The 21,810-nt window shown below is 39.2% G+C and overlaps 1 protein-coding gene and 1 non-coding gene across 3 annotated transcripts in view; both read right to left on the reverse strand.

Moving 5' to 3' along the window:
* Window positions 1-2,573: 2,573 nt before the first annotated feature.
* FMO1 (flavin containing dimethylaniline monoxygenase 1) overlaps window positions 2,574-21,810 on the reverse strand; it is a 37,581-nt gene continuing 18,344 nt past the window's right edge. Inside the window, exons 3-10 of one of the 2 annotated variants that reach the window (XR_006272990.1) lie at window positions 19,705-19,893; window positions 16,302-16,464; window positions 12,544-12,686; window positions 9,294-9,493; window positions 7,189-7,544; window positions 6,444-6,516; window positions 3,952-4,055; window positions 3,169-3,183 (exon numbers count right to left, since the gene is read on the reverse strand). Coding sequence is in view for 1 of the 2 variants with exons in the window: in XM_043487212.1 (XP_043343147.1) it covers window positions 2,993-3,335; window positions 6,444-6,516; window positions 7,189-7,544; window positions 9,294-9,493; window positions 12,544-12,686; window positions 16,302-16,464; window positions 19,705-19,893 (1,467 nt within the window). In the remaining variant the exon portion in view is untranslated. Of the gene's footprint in view, window positions 3,336-3,951; window positions 4,056-6,443; window positions 6,517-7,188; window positions 7,545-9,293; window positions 9,494-12,543; window positions 12,687-16,301; window positions 16,465-19,704; window positions 19,894-21,810 lie in introns of both variants that reach the window. The other variant, XM_043487212.1, reaches the window with a different exon arrangement.
* LOC122453474 lies at window positions 14,836-14,940 on the reverse strand. The gene has a single exon (XR_006273092.1). It is a non-coding gene; the product is annotated as a small nucleolar RNA U13 (small nucleolar RNA).

Consider the following 21,810-nt stretch of genomic DNA (forward strand, 5'->3'; position numbering starts at 1 on the left):
AAGAAGATCCCTGGATATATGTTTTGCAGATCCATGTCTTCACTCAGCCACTTATTAGTTCTGTTACCTTGGACTAGGGGCTTCCCAGGTGACTCAGTGGTAAAAAATCCACCTGCCAATGCAGGAGGTGCGGGCTCAATCCCCGGGTCGGGAAGATCTCCTGGAGAAGGAAATGGCAACCCACTCGGGTATTCTTGCCTGGGAAATCTCACGGACAGAGGAGCCTTGCAGGCTACAGTCCAGGGGGTCACAGAAGAGTCGGACACGGCTTAGCAACTAAACCACAAACAGCAACAACCTTGGAGTAATCAGCTGATATTTCCTTGTCTGTTTCTTGTTAAATTGTGTAGCACTGACTTCCCCATGAAGACAGAGCTTGTCATGGTAAGAAACTCAGCTACCATCATTACATTTGGCAGAGATTCAAAGGCAGGAAGGGGAATTTTTTTAAAAAATTAGAAAACGGGAGGGATTCAGACATACTCTTATTGGAGATTGTTGGTGTGGGAAAGGTGGAGGTGGGCTAATGAGAAGCAAGGCATCACATGTGCCTGGTTTGGGGCTTATATTTGATTTTCCTTGTTGTTTCTGAGTTGGAACCAGGGCAAGAGTTAGAGAAGCTGGCACTTATTGACCAAGTCTTGGTCCTGAGTGTTCTAATCTGATTGTTGCAGAGGCTATGGGTCAGAGTTCTACTGTAGATGACTTGGCAATAATCTGTCTGTGTATTCAGTTTCTTGGTACAATGTGTTCAGCAGATGAGATTAGATTCAGGCTCCAGCTTGTTCCCATAGTTTGCCACATGGTTGCCTGGATAGTTCACCTTGCCCTGCTTCACCCTGGGTACCCAACTTTCCCAGTCAACTTCATGAGGAATGCTCAAGTGTCAGCTCTGCTTCACGGGAGAGAAAAGCATTTCCCAAAGTCATTTCTATTATATTCAGCAGAGCAGTTTTTCCACTATGTGTTCCTATATTAAGTGCTCTGCTTCCAATTCCAATGTATGTGTGGGGGTTTTCTTCCCACACCATTGAGCAGTTTTTGGAGACCAGCTCGGTTTCCTATAGTTGAACTTGATTCTGACACTATCTACCTAGAGATAGTATCAGGTTCTACAGGTTAAGGGCTTGGTCCTACAAGATTGCTTTCTCTTCAGATGTCCATCATGAGCCCAGGTTGTCACCTGTGCTTCTGAGAACCAGCTGTAGGTAGGAAGCTTCAATGAGCCCCTAACTGGGTTCAACAATTTGCTAAAATAATTAGTGCTTTTGTGAACTAGTTTGGCTCCCAGAACTCAGAGAAGCATTCTATTTATAGATTACTAGTTTATTATAAAAGGATGATATAATTTAGGAATAGCCAGATAGAAGAGATACACAGGGCAAGGTAGGTGGGAAGGGAATGGAATTTCTATGTCCTCTCAAGGGCACCATTCTCCCTGAATCTCTATGTGTTCACCAACTTGGAAACTCTCTGAACCTCATCCTTTTTGGTTTTTACAGAGGTTTCATTACATAGACATGATTGATTAAGTCACTAACCATTGGTTATCGATTCAACCTCCAGCCTGCCTCTCCCCTCCCCACAGATCCAAGGGGTGGAAGGAAAGTTCCAATCCTCTAATCACATGGATGGTTCTTCTGGTGATTGGCCCCCATCTTTAGGTGTTTTCCGAGAGTCACCTCATTAACAAGATATCTTTATGTTCTCATCACTTAGGAGATTTCAAGAGTCTTAGGAGTTCTGTGCTGGAAATGAGGAGGAAGACCAAATATACAGTTGTTATTACATATCACAATATCACATATGTTAAGAAGTGAAATAGGTTAGAAGTGTTAGAAAATGGAACGAAAAAGAGGAGCTGGAAGAGCAGACCAGAGTGGAAGAGACACAAACTGCATCTCTTCTTACCTACACGACTCAATCCTGAGTCTGTAGGTTTTGAATTTCCTCCAGTGTGCAAACCATGGGCCTCTCTGTGAGGTGAAGTGTGCCATCTAAGCCCCTCAGTGAGATAATGTGAAGGCAACACCTTTTCTGGCTGAGTCACATTCTCAAATGTGTAACTGTGAGAGAGGATCCAGGGTTGGTATAGCTTGGTCAAAAACTGCTTTAGACACGGTGTTTGCCTTTGCTCTTCTTTTCCTGTCTTTTCTTTCTCCTATTATCTCTCTGTGAAAGACTTCTCAGCTCTGTCTTTTCCAATTGGATTTGGTTGACTCTTAGAAGAGGCAGCCATTTGCCTCTTTAAGCAGAGTTGTAAAGGTGTATGTGAGTGGAAGATGTTTTTCCTTTGGGTGCTGGAGGCTGGTTCCAAGAGTAGGTGGAGGTGGTTGTTTTCTGTGGAATAGATCTGATTGGGTTTGTTCTTATGTCAGCTGAAGACCCTGTTTGGTTGAAGAGTGTATTATAGGGGGATGGGCACTTCTATGCAGGTACATTCCTTTAGAAACACTCCAACCAAGTCGTTGACACCTCCCATCCTTTTATGGTCTTTATTAATAGACTTCTCATCCCCTTCTCGCTTTTCCCCAACTCTTAAAAAGAGAATTAAAGACCACTCAAAGTAATCCTAGGCTTTTGCTTTCTTTTTATTTTTAATCAACTGATACCATAAGAGTGCCATTTTAATACAACCAAATCTTTCATGAAATATTGAATTTTATTTGAGATATATGAAAATAGGAAAGAGGTCTAATTTCTCAAAGTGGTGTCTGAGACAACTCTCTCTTCTAAAATGAACCTGGAACCTTCCAGCAGCCTTCAAATGCACAGAAATCTTGGTTATCTTTCTCTAGCATTAGAAGCAGGTGGAGCTGGGAGACACTCAGGAATACTAGTGGGCTCTCAAGCCAGCCAGGGAAGGGGAAGGGGTGGCTTTCATTGCTCAGATATAGATTATAGTCATGAAGGCAAAGTTGTTGCAGTGGGGGAACCAGATTGCTGTCCATCTACTCTGTGCATTTGATAGTTTATTTAGGTAATTTTTTATTTATAGGAAAATCAGGAAAATGGCCACAAGCAAAGCTAGAAAGCTGAAGAGTTTAAGTAAGCTTGCGAAGAGAGATGGGGATTCTTGTACAATTCGAGTTTTGGTGGCCTTGAATGTTCGGTCCCACTGGGTCATGATAGCATTTCGGGCTCCTTCCCATTTCCCTGGACCAGTCAAACGGAATTGGTATGGTGTGCATGGGCCAAAGAAGATGGCCAAAGCCAGGCGTGGATCCGTCAGGAGCAGAGAGAACAGGTTGGGCTTTGCATTGATAGCGGTCAGGAGTTCATCTACATATGTGATATAATCAGTTTGCAAAGCTTTGCAGTAACACAAGCCAAACCTTTATAAAAGGAAGATTGGGATAAAGAAGAAAACAAAAAGATTAAATAATGGTAACCTTAGAACAAGTAAAAGTGCCAGAAGTAAACAATGAGGCCACAAAATTTGAACTGGTTTCTGTATTCTTCCCTCCACGCCCATAGTTGTCAAATGGTCTCATGGTATTGTTTAAATACAAGATAGATCCTGTGAAAAAACACTCTGTACACATCGTTTGTCAAATGCTGATAATGAATCTAGTATTACTTTAGTTCTATTGTTAAATGATTAGCAATTTCTAGCAAAAAAGGTTTTATATGATTTTACTATTCTTATATCTTCCTAAAACTCAATTATTGCTTGATTTGTATAATGTGAAAAATCACAAAACTCAGTAGGGTGAAATTCTGTGTAATGCTGGTATTAATCTTTAATTAATTAATCCCTCGACTGACCAAAGTGACAAAAGCTGTTGCTTCATGTAGTTCTAATTAGTGATTTATGTTATGCTAGAATTGCATAATGGAGATCAAATCATATCCCAGGTTGAGAATGAAGAAGAGACACTGGAAGTGCTTTTATAATTTTGGGATTTAGGACTTTGACAAGGATAGTAAAACATTTGAAGTTTGGAAATATATATGAAGGAGAAAAGTGGTGTTTCTTAAAGGCAGTGATTTTAAGTCTTTTTTCTCAGTCACAAACCCCTTCTTTTTCCCAAGTGAAAACTATATGTCAAAGTCTGAAACATAAACAGTAAAACAGAGAAAATCAGAGGTGCTTTAGGATTAGGAGCTGGGGAGAGCAAGAGTCCTTCCCAGCTGGCCATCTGCCTTCCACTGTCCCTGGCCCTTTGTGGTAGCCAAAAAGCAGAGCGCAAGTGGAGACCTCTCTCTGGAGAAGGGCCGACAAACTTGTTCTGCAAAAGGCTAGATGCTAAATATTTAAGGTCTATGAGGGCCATGTTACAGTCTCTACCGCAGCTAGTCAACTTTACTGTCCTAATGCAAAAGCAGTCTTAACCAATACTTAAATTGAGTCTGCTCAGTCGCTCAGTTGTGTCTGACTCTTTGCAACCACATGGACTGTAGCCGCCAGGCTCCTCTGTCCATGGGATTTCCCAGACAAGAATTCTGGAGTGGGTGGCCATTTCCTTCTCCAGGGGGTCTTCCCCACCCAGGGATCAAACCTGTGTCTTCTGTATCTGCAGGCAGATTCTTTACCAGTGAGCCACCAGGGAAGCCCAAACTTGAGTGGGGCTGTGTGCTAATAAAGCTTTACTTATGGCCACAGTGATGTGAATTTTACAAAATTTGCACATATCATAAAATCTTCTTCTTTCTAGTGATTTAAAATAGGAAAATAGGTGGTTGGCAGATTTGGTCCATTGGCCCTGTTTTGACTCCTGTTCTAGAGTGGCCGTCTGAATAAAAACAGGAGAGCTGAACGTGGATTTGCTGAAATGAATGAATGAGCAGACCCTTTGGTGTCAGAGTGGATAAACACAACAGTTTGCCTTCTGATTATGGATAGAAGTATAGAGTAATATCTGGTAGATAAGGATTAATTACATTTGGTTTAGGATATAAACTCTACGTTTCCATGTCATGCTAGATGACCATGGTCTAAAGTGATGGTTTAGGATGTTAAAACCTCAGTTTCCTTTTCCTTTCTTTCCTTAAACAGGTTAGCTTAGTCTTTTTTTCCCCTCCTTTTGAGTCTTAGCCGCTTCTTTTTTCTCCAGTGTAACTCACACCATTCTTTGCTCTTGCTTTACCAGTTTTATTTTTTTTTTACTCTTTTTTTTTAAAAATTTTTTTAATTTATATTTATTTTTTTATTATTATTTTTTTTTCCAGTGGGTTTTGTCATACATTGATATGAATCAGCCATGGATTTACATGTATTCCCAATCCCGATCCCCCCTCCCACCTCCCTCTCCACCCGATTCCTCTGGGTCTTCCCAGTGCACCAGGCCGGAGCACTTGTCTCATGCATCTCACCTGGGCTGGTGATCTGTTTCACCATAGATAGTATACATGCTGTTTTTTGAAAATATCCCACCCTCACATTCTCCCACAAAAGTTCAAAAGTCTGTTCTGTACATCTGTGTCTCTTTTTCTGTTTTGCATATAGGGTTATCGTTATCACCTTTTTTAAATTCCATATATATGTGTTAGTATGCTGTAATGTTCTTTATCTTTCTGGCTTACTTCACTCTGTATAATGGGCTCCAGTTTCATCCATCTCATTAGGACTGATTCAAATGAATTCTTTTTAATGGCTGAGTAATATTCCATGGTGTATATGTACCACAGCTTCCTTATCCATTCATCTGCTGATGGGCATCTAGGTTGCTTCCATGTCCTGGCTATTATAAACAGTGCTGCGATGAACATTGGGGTGCACGTGTCTCTTTCAGATCTGGTTTCCTCAGTGTGTATGCCCAGAAGTGGGATTGCTGGGTCATATGGCAGTTCTATTTCCAGTTTTTTAAGAAATCTCCACACTGTTTTCCATAGCGGCTGTACTAGTTTGCATTCCCACCAACAGTGTAAGAGGGTTCCCTTTTCTCCACACCCTCTCCAGCATTTATTGCTTGTAGACTTTTGGATAGCAGCCATCCTGACTGGCGTGTAATGGTACCTCATTGTGGTTTTGATTTGCATTTCTCTGATAATGAGTGATGTTGAGCATCTTTTCATGTGTTTGTTAGCCATCTGTATGTCTTCTTTGGAGAAATGTCTGTTTAGTTCTTTGGCCCATTTTTTGATTGGGTCATTTATTTTTCTGGAATTGAGCTGCAGGAGTTGCTTGTATATTTTTGAGATTAATCCTTTGTCCGTTTCTTCATTTGCTATTATTTTCTCCCAATCTGAGGGCTGTCTTTTCACCTTACTTATAGTTTCCTTTGTAGTGCAAAAGCTTTTAAGTTTCATTAGGTCCCATTTGTTTAGTTTTGCTTTTATTTCCAATATTCTGGGAGGTGGGTCATAGAGGATCTTGCTGTGATTTATGTCGGAGAGTGTTTTGCCTATGTTCTCCTCTAGGAGTTTTATAGTTTCTGGTCTTACATTTGCTTTACCAGTTTTAGTTGTGATTCAAAAAGAATGCATAGCACTTAACTTACCCACTGGGCTTGTTTTTTTTTCTTTCATTAACTTCCTCGATCATTATGCTTGATGGTGGTAACTTAATCACACCTATAAAGCAAACAAATAAACAAAAATGCAATGTAACTTCAGTGCTTACTTAGCAGGCAAAGATGCTTTACTACTGCACATCTTTTATTTCTACTACTGAGCAAATTATCTGTTCTTTTGGCAGAAATGTTAGCAGAGTAATGTTAACTCCTGGTGATTATGCCACCAGTTGAAGAGATAAGAATCAAATCCCCTCACTACTTATTTGATATTGCAGAACCTCACAACTGGCTTGACTGAATTTGTCATTCAATTGATTGAGCTTTTAAAATGTTCAAATGTTCATTGAACCAGTTGATTCAGTCAGACTAGCAGCTGATATTTTTTGATTCATGATTTATCTTTTGTGCTTGTACTGGCACAAATTCATTATGATATTGTAATTCAGTGAACAATAGATGAATTTGCTTTAAAAAATTCTATTATTTTAGATGGGAGGTGGGAAAAGTCTCAAAATTTCCAGTATCTAAATTGACACGGTAAACTGAACACATATATCCTGTTATTTCTTTTTTTAAAATTAATTTATTTTAATTTGGCCACACCACGTGGCTTGTGAGATGTTAGTTCCCCAACCAGGGATTGAACCTGAGCCCTCCACTGTGAAATGAGGAGTCGTAACCCCTGGACTGCCAGGGAATTCCCATGTTCTCCTATTTCTTATACACTTACCTTTCAGGACCCGAACAGCCCATCGAGCTTGTGTATCCCCTGTGGGTAGTATGGAGCCCAAGGGTTTGATGAGACCAATGACAGCCAGGGTTGGCTTTGGTAGATGTGCAGGAAAGATGTACTTGTATAGCGATGCCTGGCCATCTTCGACTTTCACTACAGTCTCGTCAAGGAAGGGGAAATCAAAAGTGTATCCAGTGGCAAAAACAATGATATCGACGGGCTCTTCCTTTGGGGTGTTGTTAAATACGACAGAGTTTTCCTTCACTTCCTTAACGCTTGGCTTGATGAGTACTTTCCCAGTGATGATACGGCCTGGGAGCTCGTCATTTAGCACAGGCTCTCTTAGTTGTACCCTAGACATTAACATGGATAAGGAAGAGATCTGCCAGGAACTGATGCAGTCAGCCCGCCCTCCTCCTCCCCTTCTCCTCTTCATTTTGCGACTTGCCCCTCAGCTAGGCAGGAGGTGACAGTACTGTGGGAAGTTACCTTTGTGGGAGTGGCTTCATGAACGACCAAGAAGGATGATGGAACCATGCTTACCATTTACAAGAATTTAGAAGCCTGGGGAGAAGGAGGTCAGAATTTTCTCTAGCTCTACTTCTCCTGCTGAATTCTAGCATTCAGTTATCCCTGTCATTTTAGAGATAGCTGAATGCTGAAGGACCACAAGGGAAACCAGGGACTTCTCTATGTGCTGAGAAATGCTAGAAACTCTTTCCTCCTCAGAAGCAATTGTACAAGGAAAGTATGCATGTGTTTAAAAGGAACAAGGGCAGAATTAGCTTTTTCTGGCTATGCCTTTGGAATCACCCTTTTCTGGCTGTGTCTTTGGAATCACAAAGCAAATGCTTTGCTGGATGATTTTAAGTAAGCTGAGTCATTTTGGGCTTATGGTGAATGCACAGAAACAGACAATGTGATCAAATGGAGGGAGCTCTGGAGCAGGAGGTAGTAAGGGTGGCTTTGTGTCCAAATGTTTATACTTAACAGAGCTTGGGAAAACCATTTCATCTTTGTAGGCTTTCTTTTATTCACCTGTAAAATAGGGATACTAATACTTGCCATCCTTGTTAGTTGATTGGGTAGGGTGAAGAACATATGAAATAGTATATTTCTAAGAACTTTGGAAATGAAAAAGGATTGGCTAAATCTAACAGGGAAGATATTACAATTCCTCAGGCTTCTTTTACATTTTCTAGGCTTTGTGGGATTAAATAAAGTCTTTTGAGTGGCCATTCAGGCTAAATCAAGCTTATGGTAGGAAAGGCTCTGGTGAAAAGTTTAAAACTCCTAGGGGACCTGAAGTTAGGCAACAGAAGAGGGTAGGTAAGAAAGGAAAAAAATGGAGACAATAGCAGGACTAGAAGAGCAGGGAGAGAGGAAGGTGTATGAGAGAAGGATGAAGAGACCCAGAGGAATGAAGTACATGTAGTAGGAAGGGGGCTGTCTCCCAACCCTGGTGGCTTGGGTGCCACCTGATCAATCCTGGTCCAGAGTGGAATCTGGGGGAAGATCAGACAGGATCTCCAGGCTGTGGTGCTACCCTGGCAATGGAATATCATTGTACAGAGTCAATGAATGAGGAAGTAAAATAAAACCACTGGTACTTGTTAATGGGCTAAGTAATGGGTTGTAACTGAAAGGATAAGACTGAAATCAAGGTCATCGGAAGAAGGCACTGTTTTTTGAAAGATGGTGAAGGATTAAATTTTTCCCACACTGTGAAACAGGCAAATGTGTTGTTTTTGTTGGAAGAGTCATAGACAAATAATTCTCTTTTGATTGCTGCAACTAAGGTTTATGTAACTTGCCAAGGTCACAGAGTCTGCTTGGTACTAGATTAACTTGGGCAAGTGACTGAATTTCCCTGTCTTAGTATACCCACTCTGAAAGGGAGGTTATATGGTTTACTTTAAAGGGTTGTTGACAGTTATGTATCACATAATTCTACTTACCAAGCACTGAAAACAGTTAGCCATTATGACTAAGTAATTTATATGAAGTTTTCCTTCATACTCAGTCTTGTTGCTGTATTATGGCTGCTGGAAGGACCAATGCCCCTTCTCCCTAACAGCCTTCTGCAGCCCCTCTGCATTTACCTGTCTTCTGGTATTAAGCCATAATTTGCATGATTGAACCAGCTGTTCATCCTTTTCGCTATCAACCAATTCACAATTGGAGTTGGAAGAGAATTTCTGAATGTGTTCTGAAATCGTGTCATGAAAACCATGTCCCATGGGTACCCTGAGTCAAAGACACGGCTGATCGCCCATGCCCCTCCGGTGGTGCTGAGGAACACCTAGAAGCAATCAAAGAGGTCACTCAGTTTGACACAGTGAACAGGGCTGGTTCTGTCAGAGATTATTTTCATGAGTTGAAAGGCACCAAATAGCCAGCCACCCCCAAAATACCTCCCTGACAAGATAGTTTTGGCTTCTCTAACTCCTACTTTATTCTTTTGAGATAATGGTTTGAGTATCTAGAGTATTAAAATGCCTTAGCACATATTATTGAGCACTTTTTATCTGCCAGGCTCAGTGCTAGACACCATGGTGAATTATATATTGTGGTTGGCCATAGGAACTTAGAATCTCATGTGAGAAGATAGTGAATAGGTGATAACAACTTTGTATGCTAGTGACTATAAGCAAGAGCAGGGCAAGGATGCAACTGAAAGTTGTCTGCAGGGACTTCCCTGGTGGTCCAGTGGTTAAGACTCTGCCTTCCTGGATCAAACCCATGCAGGAAGCACAGATTTTATCCAGGGAACTAAGATTCCACACGCTGTGCAGTGCAGTTAGAAAAAATAAAAAAGATGTCTGCAAAGGGTTTCAACATAAAGCATTGTTAGAACTGATAGTAAAATTCAGTAATAAAACTAGTTTTGGTGGATTTTTAAAAAACAGATTATTTGACTAGTTGAGTTTACCAGCTGACCTAGTTCATTAAGCTAATAGTTACTTTGGAACCTATACAACAAAGAGTTGTCTGTATAACTTTTTAAAATTGAAAAATTTAGTCAACCGATCTGTTGCTTTGCAAATACAAAACAACTGGTTTAATGCCTGTTTTCTCTTCCAATAAACTGGGGCATGGTGGCCATAGCTGCAGTGTTACTGCCTTTATGATACATTTTGACTGACCTTATAATACTGGAGTAGGTAGCCACTCCCTTCTCCAGGGGATCTTCCCCACCCAGAGATAGAACCTGGATCTCCGGCATTGCAGGCAGATTCTTTAGCATCTGAGCTACCAAGGAAGCCTCATAATATGATGGAGCCTTATGGTGGCAAGAACTATAAGCACATCAGTAATTCTGACATTAGACATATTTGCACCTGCCTTTCTTCATCATGATGAAGAATCAGTTATGATATTTTGGTAGAAATGAATTATATTCTGAAACAAGGGAAGTTTCTTTGTCAATATAGAAATGGTGTGTGCCAAAGCATGTTTTCAGATTGAAGAAATTTCCAGTGGTTAGAGAAATAGAAGTAGTAATATGTGACTCAGATGTGTTGGTCATTGTGAATGGGCCTATGCTGATTTTTGCTTCAGAACCTCCTTTTCCTTCCTTCGGGATAACTCTACCAAATTGCTAAGTCTCTCCAAATCAGTCAATCAATCATCGAGTTCCTTCCTTAAAGTTCCAGAACGGAACACACTCCCAATTCTTTTTCCTCATACCTATTTTCATTCTTGCAATTATTGATCTAATTCTTTACACTTATTTACATGACATCTGTTTTCCCCATGACTATACCATCTATGACAGCAGGAATCCTGTTTGATTATTCTGTTCTCCCGTGTATCCTCCATGCCTGGCACAACATTTGGTATAGCAGAATTCAACAACTAATATTGATTTGTTACCTGAATGGCTTTCAATGAGTTCATAGCATAGTTGGAAAGAAAATACACACTATAAATAATACATACTATATATTTTGCCTGTATATAAAAGGCAATTGCCCTGCCGCGCTAAGTGGCTTTAGTCATGTCCAACTCTGTGTGACCCTGTGGACTGTAGCCCGCCAGACTCCTCCATCCATGGCGATTCTCCAGGGAAGAATACTGGAGTGGGTTGCCATGCCCTCCTCCAGGGGATTTTCCCGACTCAGGGATTGAACCTGAGTTTCATAAGTCTTTTGCATTTGGCAGGCAGGTTCTTTACCTCTAGCGCCAACTGAGAAATCTCAAAAAATGAGCAATACCAAGAATTCAAAGTGCCATCCAAGGAGTGTAAATTTCAGTTATTACATCAATTCATACTGGAGAGATGATTTTGTGTTGGGTAGAGGTGTCTGGGAATGTAAATGTAAGTTGTCATAAAAGAGAAAAGGGCACTGCAGAAGGGAGGGCTATGGTGTGAGTGAAGGGGAAAATTGAGGCTTGGGGGTGGGAAAGGTCACAGAGTAGACCAGTCGGCGTTCAGTTGATGATCATGTGGGAAAGCAGTGCAGGATAAAGTTAAAATGGCAGATCTGGACCAGGTGATGGAGAGCCCTGTAATTAATGATTTTTTTTTTTTTTTAGGTAGGGAGGAGTTGTTAGTTTTTTAACGTGAGTGTCATAAGGAGAGCAGGCTTTTCAGAGGATTTGTTTCTTGGTGGTTGGGGGTCTGGATGGATTGTTGTGTGTATGGGGCTGGTCTGGGGCAGGAGTCCAGGCACTTAAGGTAGAATTAGGAGCAGGGGCTTTGAATGGAAGAGACTTGGGTTTGAGGACTGGCTCTACCAGCTGCTGGTGGTGTGCCTTTAGGCAGCTTGTTTAACTCTAGGTTTCAGTTGCTTCACTGGTGGTTAGGGAGTCTTGTACCTACTTCATGGCTTGTTTTGATGATTGGCTGAGGTCATGCAGTAAAGCCTTTAGTGCTGTTCTTGGTACAGAGTAAGCAAGCCCCAGTAATAGTAACTCTTCCCATAATTGTGAGAAGGAAAGTGTAACAGATTCCACGTGAGGTGGTATGGACCTGATGAGGATGGTGGCAATCAATAAGGAAAGGAAGGAGCAAATGGGAGATCTTAGTAAGAAAAAATTAGCCAGAATTTTCTGACTAATGGGACTGAGTAAGAAACAGATTCTTCCTGTAACTCATTTTGGCTGGGAAAATAGCAAAAATAAGAAGTCAGAGAACCCAAATTTTTGAGGAAAAATGATACAATATGACACCTGGAATTTATAGTAACATTTATGAACATTCAAGAAAAAAGTACCTAAAAAATCTGTTTGTGTGTGTGTGTTTTAGGAATTTTTTCCTTTCATTATCTATCATGGTGTCAGACACAGTTTGCTTGAGGCATGCATCTTAAGATAAAGCTCCTCATTAGGTAACACCAAGAACCATACCTTCTTTGCCAGGTGGCTGGCCTCCACAGCAATGTCTGTGCCAGAATTTCCCATTCCAATAACAAGAACGCTCTTGTCCCTAAATATATCTGGATGTTTATACTCTCGGCTGTGGAAATACTGGCCTTTAAAAGTATTTATACCTATAGAAAAAAAAAAGGAAGTCAGATAGAAAATTTACAAGATCTGTGAATGAAACACACACATTATTCAGCTAATAACATCCTTTTGATGGGTGATTTAGGTTGTTTTAATAGCATACTCAATTTTAAGAAAATCTGAAACACGGATACATAATTATGCAAGATACAGAAATTGGTGAGTGATTATTTATTTAATAGAGATACTTACTCCATCTCACTAGATGGACCTCTAGTTTTACTTATTAGATGATTACTAAGTTAAAATATCATGGCACTATAAAAAAACCAACCCCCTCCAACCCACTGGGGATTTCAAAGTTTTTGAGCATGAGCCACCCATCCTTCCTTTGCCCTGCAGTAAACCATTTTCTGCTAAAAACAACAACAACAACAAAAAAACAAAAACAAAAAAAAAAAAGAAGGAAAGAAAGAAAAAAAAAGCATGGCATTAAGACTTATTAAGCTGAAGTATAAGAAGTCATTACTTTTTAAAATTTGATAGAAATGAATGGGACAGAAATACTCTATTTGCTAATATTTGATTATTTAGAAGTTTTCATAAGCAAGGAGAAAGAGCAGAGAAGTTAAAGTGAACTATGAGTCAGTGCTTCCACTCTATTCAGCAAACTTTTTGGACCCCTCTTATGTGCCGGACACTGTGCTAGATGATATGGGAAATAAGAAATAAAAATATGGGACTTTCCTGGTGATCCAGTGGTTAAGAATCTGGCTTCCAATGCAGGGGATGCAGGTTCACATCCCTGGTCAGGGAACTAAGATCCCACATGCTGCAGGGTCACTAAGCCTGTGTGACACAAGAGAAACTTGAGTGCCACAGCAAAGACCCAGTGCAACAAAAATTTTTTTAAAAAAGGAAATAAAAGTATGGCCCCTATTTGAAAGATCCTTGTGTGTTCGCCTTGGTGACTGATGGTAACTCAGGCTAGGTTTGCTGAGCCAGCCAGAGTTGGCTCAGAGAAAAAGGAGATATGTTAGTTATACTGGGATCAGAGCTATTTGAATTAGATAAGACATCTCAGTTGATGCCAAATCTCACTGAAACATCAAATGCTTGTGGAGGGTTTTGGAAAATACTCTTAGGTTGCATAAAACGATCAAAAGCAATCCTGTACAAAGAACATTTTTTTTTTTTTTTAAAGAAAATATCACAGTACATCTAGATTCTCAGTGAATTCTCAGGATATGGAGGCTGTGGCACATTAGTGGCACATTACTGGGCCTTAACCAAGGCCCAGTAACTCTTTATTTCACCTTAAATCTTTAGAAATCTAACACGAATCTCAGTTAAAACCCAACCACAATCTAGATCATAAAGTTTAGCAATAATGCAATCAAATTCAAATATTGACTTAGCTCAATATTTGACCCAATATGGATCCGAGAACTGCCAGGAATGGAGAGCTGGACAAGTTTAATGAGAATAATAGCATTATCTATGAATGTTAGATTATCTTAGATTATCTCTGGATCAGGCTCTTTTGGATCACAAGTGGACAAATATGAGACTCTGTGGCTTGAGTCTTCTCTCAGACTAATACTTTCCCCACTTATATTACAGGAGAACAGAGCAAGAACTTTTGTTAGGTGAAGTGGCTGTGTTAGTAAACAGCTGAATGTATATGGTTTCTGAATTAATAAAATAAGTTACTTTGGGAAGTTATATATTTATTCCAACTGTAATACCTATTATATTTACTAAGACTTTTTGGAACACTTTCTTCTTGAATTGCCTCCAGAACTCATGACATGGTTTTTTGAATAGCTTAAATGAGTTTAATTTTTGTGATGATTAACACCTACTCCAGGGTGTGTGTAAGTCTGCTATGGGGCAGAGAGAGAGATGATGAGGTTTGGAGGACTCCATTTCAAGTCTAAAGTCATGAAATTTTAGTGCTCAAAGGCTCCTTAACAATAATTCAGCCATGGATTTGAAATAACCAATTGGTAGTGGCTGGTAATATGGATATTGAGAAGGATGGCAAATACTGTAGAGTTCTGTTTGCTTGATTTGTGATATATAATGTTGGGTAAGATAGGTAAAACCCCTCAGTTTCTAGGAAGGAAAACAGAGGCTTAGAAAGGTTAAGTGTAAAGCCCAAGATTATATAGCTTTTTTTCCTTTTTTAAACATCTGATGGGTAATGGGTTGGTGTCCTAACAAGGTTTAGGAGGGAGCACATGTCATGCAACAACGTGAACACCCAATCATCATGCCCATGAACTACTAAAGGATCATAGCTTCTTAATTGTATAACCGGGAATCTATACCTCCTGGGTCCCAAGCTCATCTTATTTAAACTGAACACATTGGCTCCATTGCTTTCAAGCTATGCTTTATCCTAATCTGACCTGACTTGAGTAACATCTGCAGGGCAGGTCCAGGACCATTTCAAGTACATGAATTTGTTGTAAAGTGAGTATTGCTGTTACTACAGGCCATATGTAGACTGGGATCACTCCACTGGACCCCTATAAAACTCATTTCATTCCTTTCACGCAGGCTATGGGTTGTCTTATCCACTTCTGTATTCTTAGCAATAAACACAGTGTACTCTCTATGTCAGGAAATTCTCTGGATTCTTGGAGTGATCCAGTACCAGGCACTCCTATTGGGAGTTGGAGTAACTTGCCTACTCAGGGGTTTTCTCTGTAGGCAAGAAATGGGTAAGGCGGAAAGAATTCATAGTCGAATGCATTCAAGCAGAGGCTGTTGAGTCTTTCTCAGGGATGCTGAAGAGTTTCCTGTATCAGGAAGAAGGCTGAACTGCGTTCCAATTCAATGATTATAGTCTATGACAGTTTTCAGGGTGTGTTTTATCTTAACGTGGCCTGACTTCAGTAACCGCTGGGAGCAGACCAAGTATCATTGGAGGTAGATGAATTAATTGTGAACTGAGCCTTGTGATCACTGTGTCATATTTAGATGATTCGGATTAAAATTTGCTTAAGTTTGAACCTTTTGAATCCTGTGCTGCAGATTAAATAAACCAAGCCACTGGATTTTCTATTCCCTCTGAGTTGTAATCCAATTGAAGTTTGACATAAATGAATCATGGTTGCAAAAGCCAGATGAAGAAACTGAGGCCCAAAGATATCTTAATTTGTCTCCCAAGACTCATGCCCCTGGTGACTATTACCCAGTGCCATAAACCTTTGATCTAGGTAACTGCTGTGACCCATAGACACAAACAAATGAAAATCAAGTTATTTTTTCCTTTATTCACAGATTGATGCTTGTGACCTCTCCTCTCACCTTTGTCAATGCACTACTGCTGTGTCTAGCAAACGGTCTAGGCCTCCCGTGTCTTAGAAGGTTTTCTGGTGCTGCCAGTCACTTAGAGATGGACATTGAACTTCAGTGAAGCATGAAACTGCTTCATAGTTATTCATTCTACTCTTTGGTACTCAAAACTTGTTTGAAACTGATGAAAGCCAGAATCTGGCCAAATAGCGCTGGTCAAGGGAAAAAACCCTCTTACCTCACTACTTTAACTATTTAATGGAGGAGATCAATAGGAATTTATTTCCAAAACAATCCAGTATCAGGGTGGCTCACATAAGACAAATTAAAGTCAGTTGTAGAAAGGGCTATACCTGGAAAGGAGTCCAGTGGTAAATACGGATTAGTAAGAAAACCAGTGCAGACCATGACAGCATCAAAGATGGCTGACTCTTGCTTCCCTTCGCGCAGAGTGACTACCTCCCACTGGCCTGTGGCAGTAAAATCTGGGCGTTTTCTTACACTGTAGACTTTTGTCTGAAAAGAGAATCATAGACATGGTTAATAGTTTTCAAGATTCCAGAAAGGGCTTGCTGGCTGACATGCCAATTATTTCAAATGTTCTTGAGCACAGACTAAATATAATAAGCATAACCCTAGACACTGAATTGGGCTCTCAGGTTAATCACAATTTTCTGGATGGATGTATTCTAAACTTAGAGTTGTATAGGGGTATTGAAGAGAGGTGGTCAGGTCCAAAAATTTTAAGTGATTTGCTCCAAGTCTCACAATGTGTGATAGAACCAAGACTATAACACAGGTCTTTCTGTGTTTTTAAAGTTCTTTTTCTGCCGTATCTAGTTCTTACAGAAACAACTCTGTTTTTTCAACTTTAAACTTTTTATTTTGTATTGGAGTATAGCCAATTAAAAATGGCGTGTTAGTTTCAGGTGAACAGCAAAGGGACTCAAGAGACAGTTCTTTTCAACCGTTCCTTTAAGATAGGCATGGATAGTATATAATTGAAAATATAAATCTGGTCACAAGTATCTTAGCTTATGAAAGGCCTTATAGGCTATGGTACTGAAGTTTGCCCAGACTGAGGGAACTATGGAAGAGTGCTCATTTTATGGGTGAATTTCTGTGGAGTTGTCTGAATTTCAATACAGTTGATTGCTGAACAACATGGGTTTGAACCGTGCAGGTCCACTTATATGTGGATTTTTAAAAAACAGTAAATATTACAGTAAACAGGATTCATAAGTGTTTGGATCCATGGATGTGGAACTGTGGATGCAGAGACAGCACAAAAATGGAGGAAATGGGAGATTTCCATTGTGCAGAGTTGGCACCTCTAATCACCCATGTTGCTCCAGGGTCAACTGTAGTCTATTTTTGTTCTCTTCGAGTACATGTATGTCCATGGGTACTAGGTTCTGATTCAGAAAATATATAAAAGAAATTTACAAGTCAAATTTAAAAGCATAAAAGAGACTTTGCTGCCTCATTTTCCTCTTCAGGTTTCAAAGAGGACAGGCTTCTCAAGTCCCACTTAATGGTTCACTGTCTAGTTTATCATACTTGAAGTGCTTGTTGGGGTCTACATTTGTATTAGCAATCATCTTTTTAAAGCACAAATTTTCAGCTAATTAAAAGATCATTCAAAATAAAATTTATTTTTATCTTGAAAATGCTGAATTTATCATTGAAAACTTGGAAATGTATAGAGAGGAAGGCAAAACAAAACCTCTCACAGACAGCTGCTTGCGTGTACTTTCTTAAAACTTTGGTGAACATCCAGTTTTATATGTTTTTAAGTTATTTTAAAACAGGCTTGGAAAGCATGTAGCAAAGGAAATGCTTCAGGTTCAGAAATTCTGATACATTAAAGAATATTTTTGTGGAGTATATCCATTGATTATGGTAGTTTTATTTTTACTCTATCCCATGGAAAATAAGGAAGTGGGATGAAATAGTCTTTGGACAACTTGAGTACTTTTAATTTTCTCCAGTTTTATTGAGATATAATTGACATATAACAGTGTATAAGTTTAAAGTGTACAACCTAATGATTTAGACATGTGTGCATATTATAACATGATTACCACAATAAGTTTAGTTAACATTTATCACCCCACATAGTTACAATTTTTTTCTTCTGATAAGAACTTTCATGATCTATTCTCTTAGCAACTTTCAAATATACAGTATGGAATAATTACCAATAGTGAAGTCACTCAGTCGTGTCCAACTTTTTGAGACCCCATGGACTATAGCCTACCAGGCTCCTCCATCCATGGGATTCTCCAGGCAAGAATACTGGAGTGGGTTGCCATTTCCTTCTCCAGGGGATCTTCCTGACCGAGGGATGGAACCTGGGTCTCCCGCATTGCAGGCAGACACTTTAACCTCTGAGCCACCAGGGAAGCCCTATAATTACCGATACATTTCCAGAATTGATTTACACAATATAGAATGTATCTCCAGAACGAATTTGTCTTATAACTGGAAGTTTATACCTTTTGAACACCTTCCCTTATTCCCTAGCCTACTTCTGACAGCCATCAGTACGTTCTCTATTTCTGTGAGTTTGGGTTTTTGTTTGTTTGTTTGTTTTGGCCATGCTTCAGGGGCATGAAGAATCTTTAACTTCCCAACTGAGGATTGAATGCATGCCCCCTGCATTGGGAGTTCAGAGTCTTAACTCCTGGACTGCCAGGGAAGGTCCCTTTTTATTTTTTGGATTCTACATATAAATGAGATCATACAAATTTGTCTTTCTCTGAGTTATTTCATTTAGTATAATGCCCTTAAGTTTCATCCATGTGTTTGCAAGTGACAGAATTTTTTTTTTTACCATAGCTGAACAATATTCCATTGTCTGTCTATTTGCCTATTAATCATCTATCACATTTCTTTATCCACTTATCCATCAATGGACACAAGTTATTTCTATAGTTTGGCCTTTGTAAATAATGCTGTAATGAATATGGAGATACAGATATCTCTTCAAGATAGTGATTTCATTTTGATCAGGCATACTTTAAAGGTTGTGAATGTGAATCTTACATGCTACTTGTTTTGGTCAATCTTTCCACTCATGTTAATTTTTCTGTGTAATTCTCCATGAATTCCTAACCATCCCTACCTCTTATAGGGAGGGCAATAGGAGAAGAGAATCACATGAATTTTCATGTGTTTCTTGCAGAGAAAGGAAGAAAGAAAGAGGATATATTTATTTGCTTCTGTCTTTCTACCTACCTCCTGTCTCTTCCCCTAAAATGGGAAAGGAGGTGGGTATGGTCAATGAGAAGAACAATGTCAAAGATTTTTCTAATTCCAAAGATATCTAGAAAAGTTTTCCTTCAAACAGTGAGAGTCTCTTGTGTATGAGCCAGTGCACACATCCATTTCTATAAACGGACAGTAAAAAGGGAGAACCTAGGAGCTGGTAGGAAGTTCTCAATGTCCCTGTGTATAGGTATTTGGCCCAAACTGAAAATGCAGTTTGATATTTTTAAGGTCCACTTGGATACTTGGATGGAAGCATTGCAAACTAAAAAAAATTCTACACATGAATCCTTAGACCAACTATTCATTTCTACCTCCAGATTTACTTAGGGTGATTGTAAGTAAAAGGGGAAAAAGAATCCAACGAGGTGTCATTGGTCTTGCCAGTTCATTCTCTCATTTATAGAGCCCCAGGTAGAGAGAGATGACACAAAATAGGTAGGAAATATTTCCTGACTGCTAACTGATGTTTTGTGCCTTTCTTACCTTGAATTGAATGCATTCCAGGAGGTTGAACCGGTTTGCATACATTTTGAGATAATCCAGGAATTGAGAATTTGGCACGTAATTTGGATAATCTTCTGGGAATGGAAAGTCCGGGTAACAAGACATCTCCTTGCAGCTGTTGGAAACCACAGACTTGTAGAGGCTGGCTCTGCCTTCTTCAACATGTTCCTATACAAGCAGTGCATGAAAATGAGTATGTATGCATGTGTGCATATTGCGTGCACACACATGAAATGAATACTAATTTTTAGACATTTGAAACATTGACTAAGATTAAGGTGACCGAGACAATTTATGTATGCGACCTTCTACTTCCTAATGGGATTTGGTATCCTGCACTTAACTTGAAAAATGATGAATATCATGATCAGAATTACAATTTCATCATTATGTGCTAACAAACATAGGATAAACTTACCTGTCTAGATTTACACAGTATCACTGCAAAATAAAGGAGAATATGGAAATACACCAGACTCAGAAAGTAGTTTCTAGATGATGAACGGTTGGTAGGTATGTTGATTTCATGAGGTATTGGCAAAAGGATTATGGAGAAAGGGCATTCAGATTATGAAGGATTTTGTACCTAAAATTAAGGAATTTGAATTTTGTAGAGATTGATTTGTATTAAATTTTGAAAAGATAATTCTGGTTTTACAAAAGATAAAGGGATCCGGAAAGGAAGGGAATGAGGCTAGTTGAGAACTTGAAACACAAATCCACACAATTGCCAATGAGAACCTGAGCACAAGCAATGGCAGCTGAAACTGAAAGAGATGGGATTTGTTAGGTAGCAGAAAGCTAGAACGCATAGGATTGTGAAACTGATTAGATTTAAGGTTTGGGAGAAGAAGCAGGTCGAGGGTTTCCAGACTGGACAACTGCAAATGGTAAAATGCTAAAAAATTTCCCATCCAGGTTTGAACTTAAATAACTAGCAAATAACAACATCTCAGACAACTAATACTACAAGGCTGAATAGTGGGCAGTTTTAGTTACTCAGGTATATACATTGTCTGTTTTTTGGATGTATTATAAAGGATTGTTCTAATTTCAGTGGGAAAGTTCTTAGCATTTTAATATTATTTGTTATCTTGGATATGTATAGTTCCTTTTTCCTGTGGAATAAAAGTTATTTTTATGAACAAGTAGAAATGTGAACATAAACCTCACATATGGAGAGGACGTACTTTGTTCTCTCAAAAGGTGTGAATCTAACAGAAAATAAAATTATAACATATCTTTGTAGTTTGAATTAATGATACAGATCTCATCAACTGATGAGTTCACCTTATCTTGCTTATTTGTGGCTCCACATCTGATAGTCTCATTTATCGAGAACATATCTAGAAAACTAGAATCTAAATGGCTTCTGAGAAAGATGACTATTTAAATCCTGATCTTTTATTCTGTAGGAAGATCTAAAGCAGTGCTGTTCAAAGAGCCAGACTGGTATGAGCTCTTTGCTTACCAGTTTATGACAATGTAAGTACAGAAGTTGAGGGTAAGCGTCTTAAAACTTTTATAGCAATAATTCGACTTTGTTCAGTATTCATGCATGTGGACTCTTTAGTGATGAACGGGATCCATCTTGGCTTTGTCTAAGTCATGTGATGAGTTGTGTGGGATTTGAACTGTGTAGTAGTCATGTGAGTAGGACTCCATTACAGTGTGTGACATTTCAAGGTTAGTTTGAAAATTGTTACCCAAAGTGCATAAAAGCTATAAGCTATTTTATTTGGAATATAATTGATATTTGATTATAACTTTATAGAATAAATGGTCAGAAATGACTACTACTGATAAAGGACTGAAGATAAGTTTTAAAAATACAGCGCCACTTGCTTCATTTTGGATAGCAGTTAAAAAAAACGAATATCCTGAGCTTGCTGAGGTTGCTTTGAATTTTCTTCTTCCATTCCATTCTTATATTCTGTGAGCCTCATTTCTCTATGTGTGCTGTTAAACAAAACTTAGAAACGGTTTAGATATATGTTATGTCTTGGGAGGAGTGTTGTCGCCCATCCAATCTAGATTAGATAAAATGACAAACAAGAAGCAAGCTTAATTACCACATTATAAGCC

This window comes from Cervus canadensis, chromosome 14, assembly GCF_019320065.1.
Source record: "Cervus canadensis isolate Bull #8, Minnesota chromosome 14, ASM1932006v1, whole genome shotgun sequence".
NCBI lineage: Eukaryota > Metazoa > Chordata > Mammalia > Artiodactyla > Cervidae > Cervus > Cervus canadensis.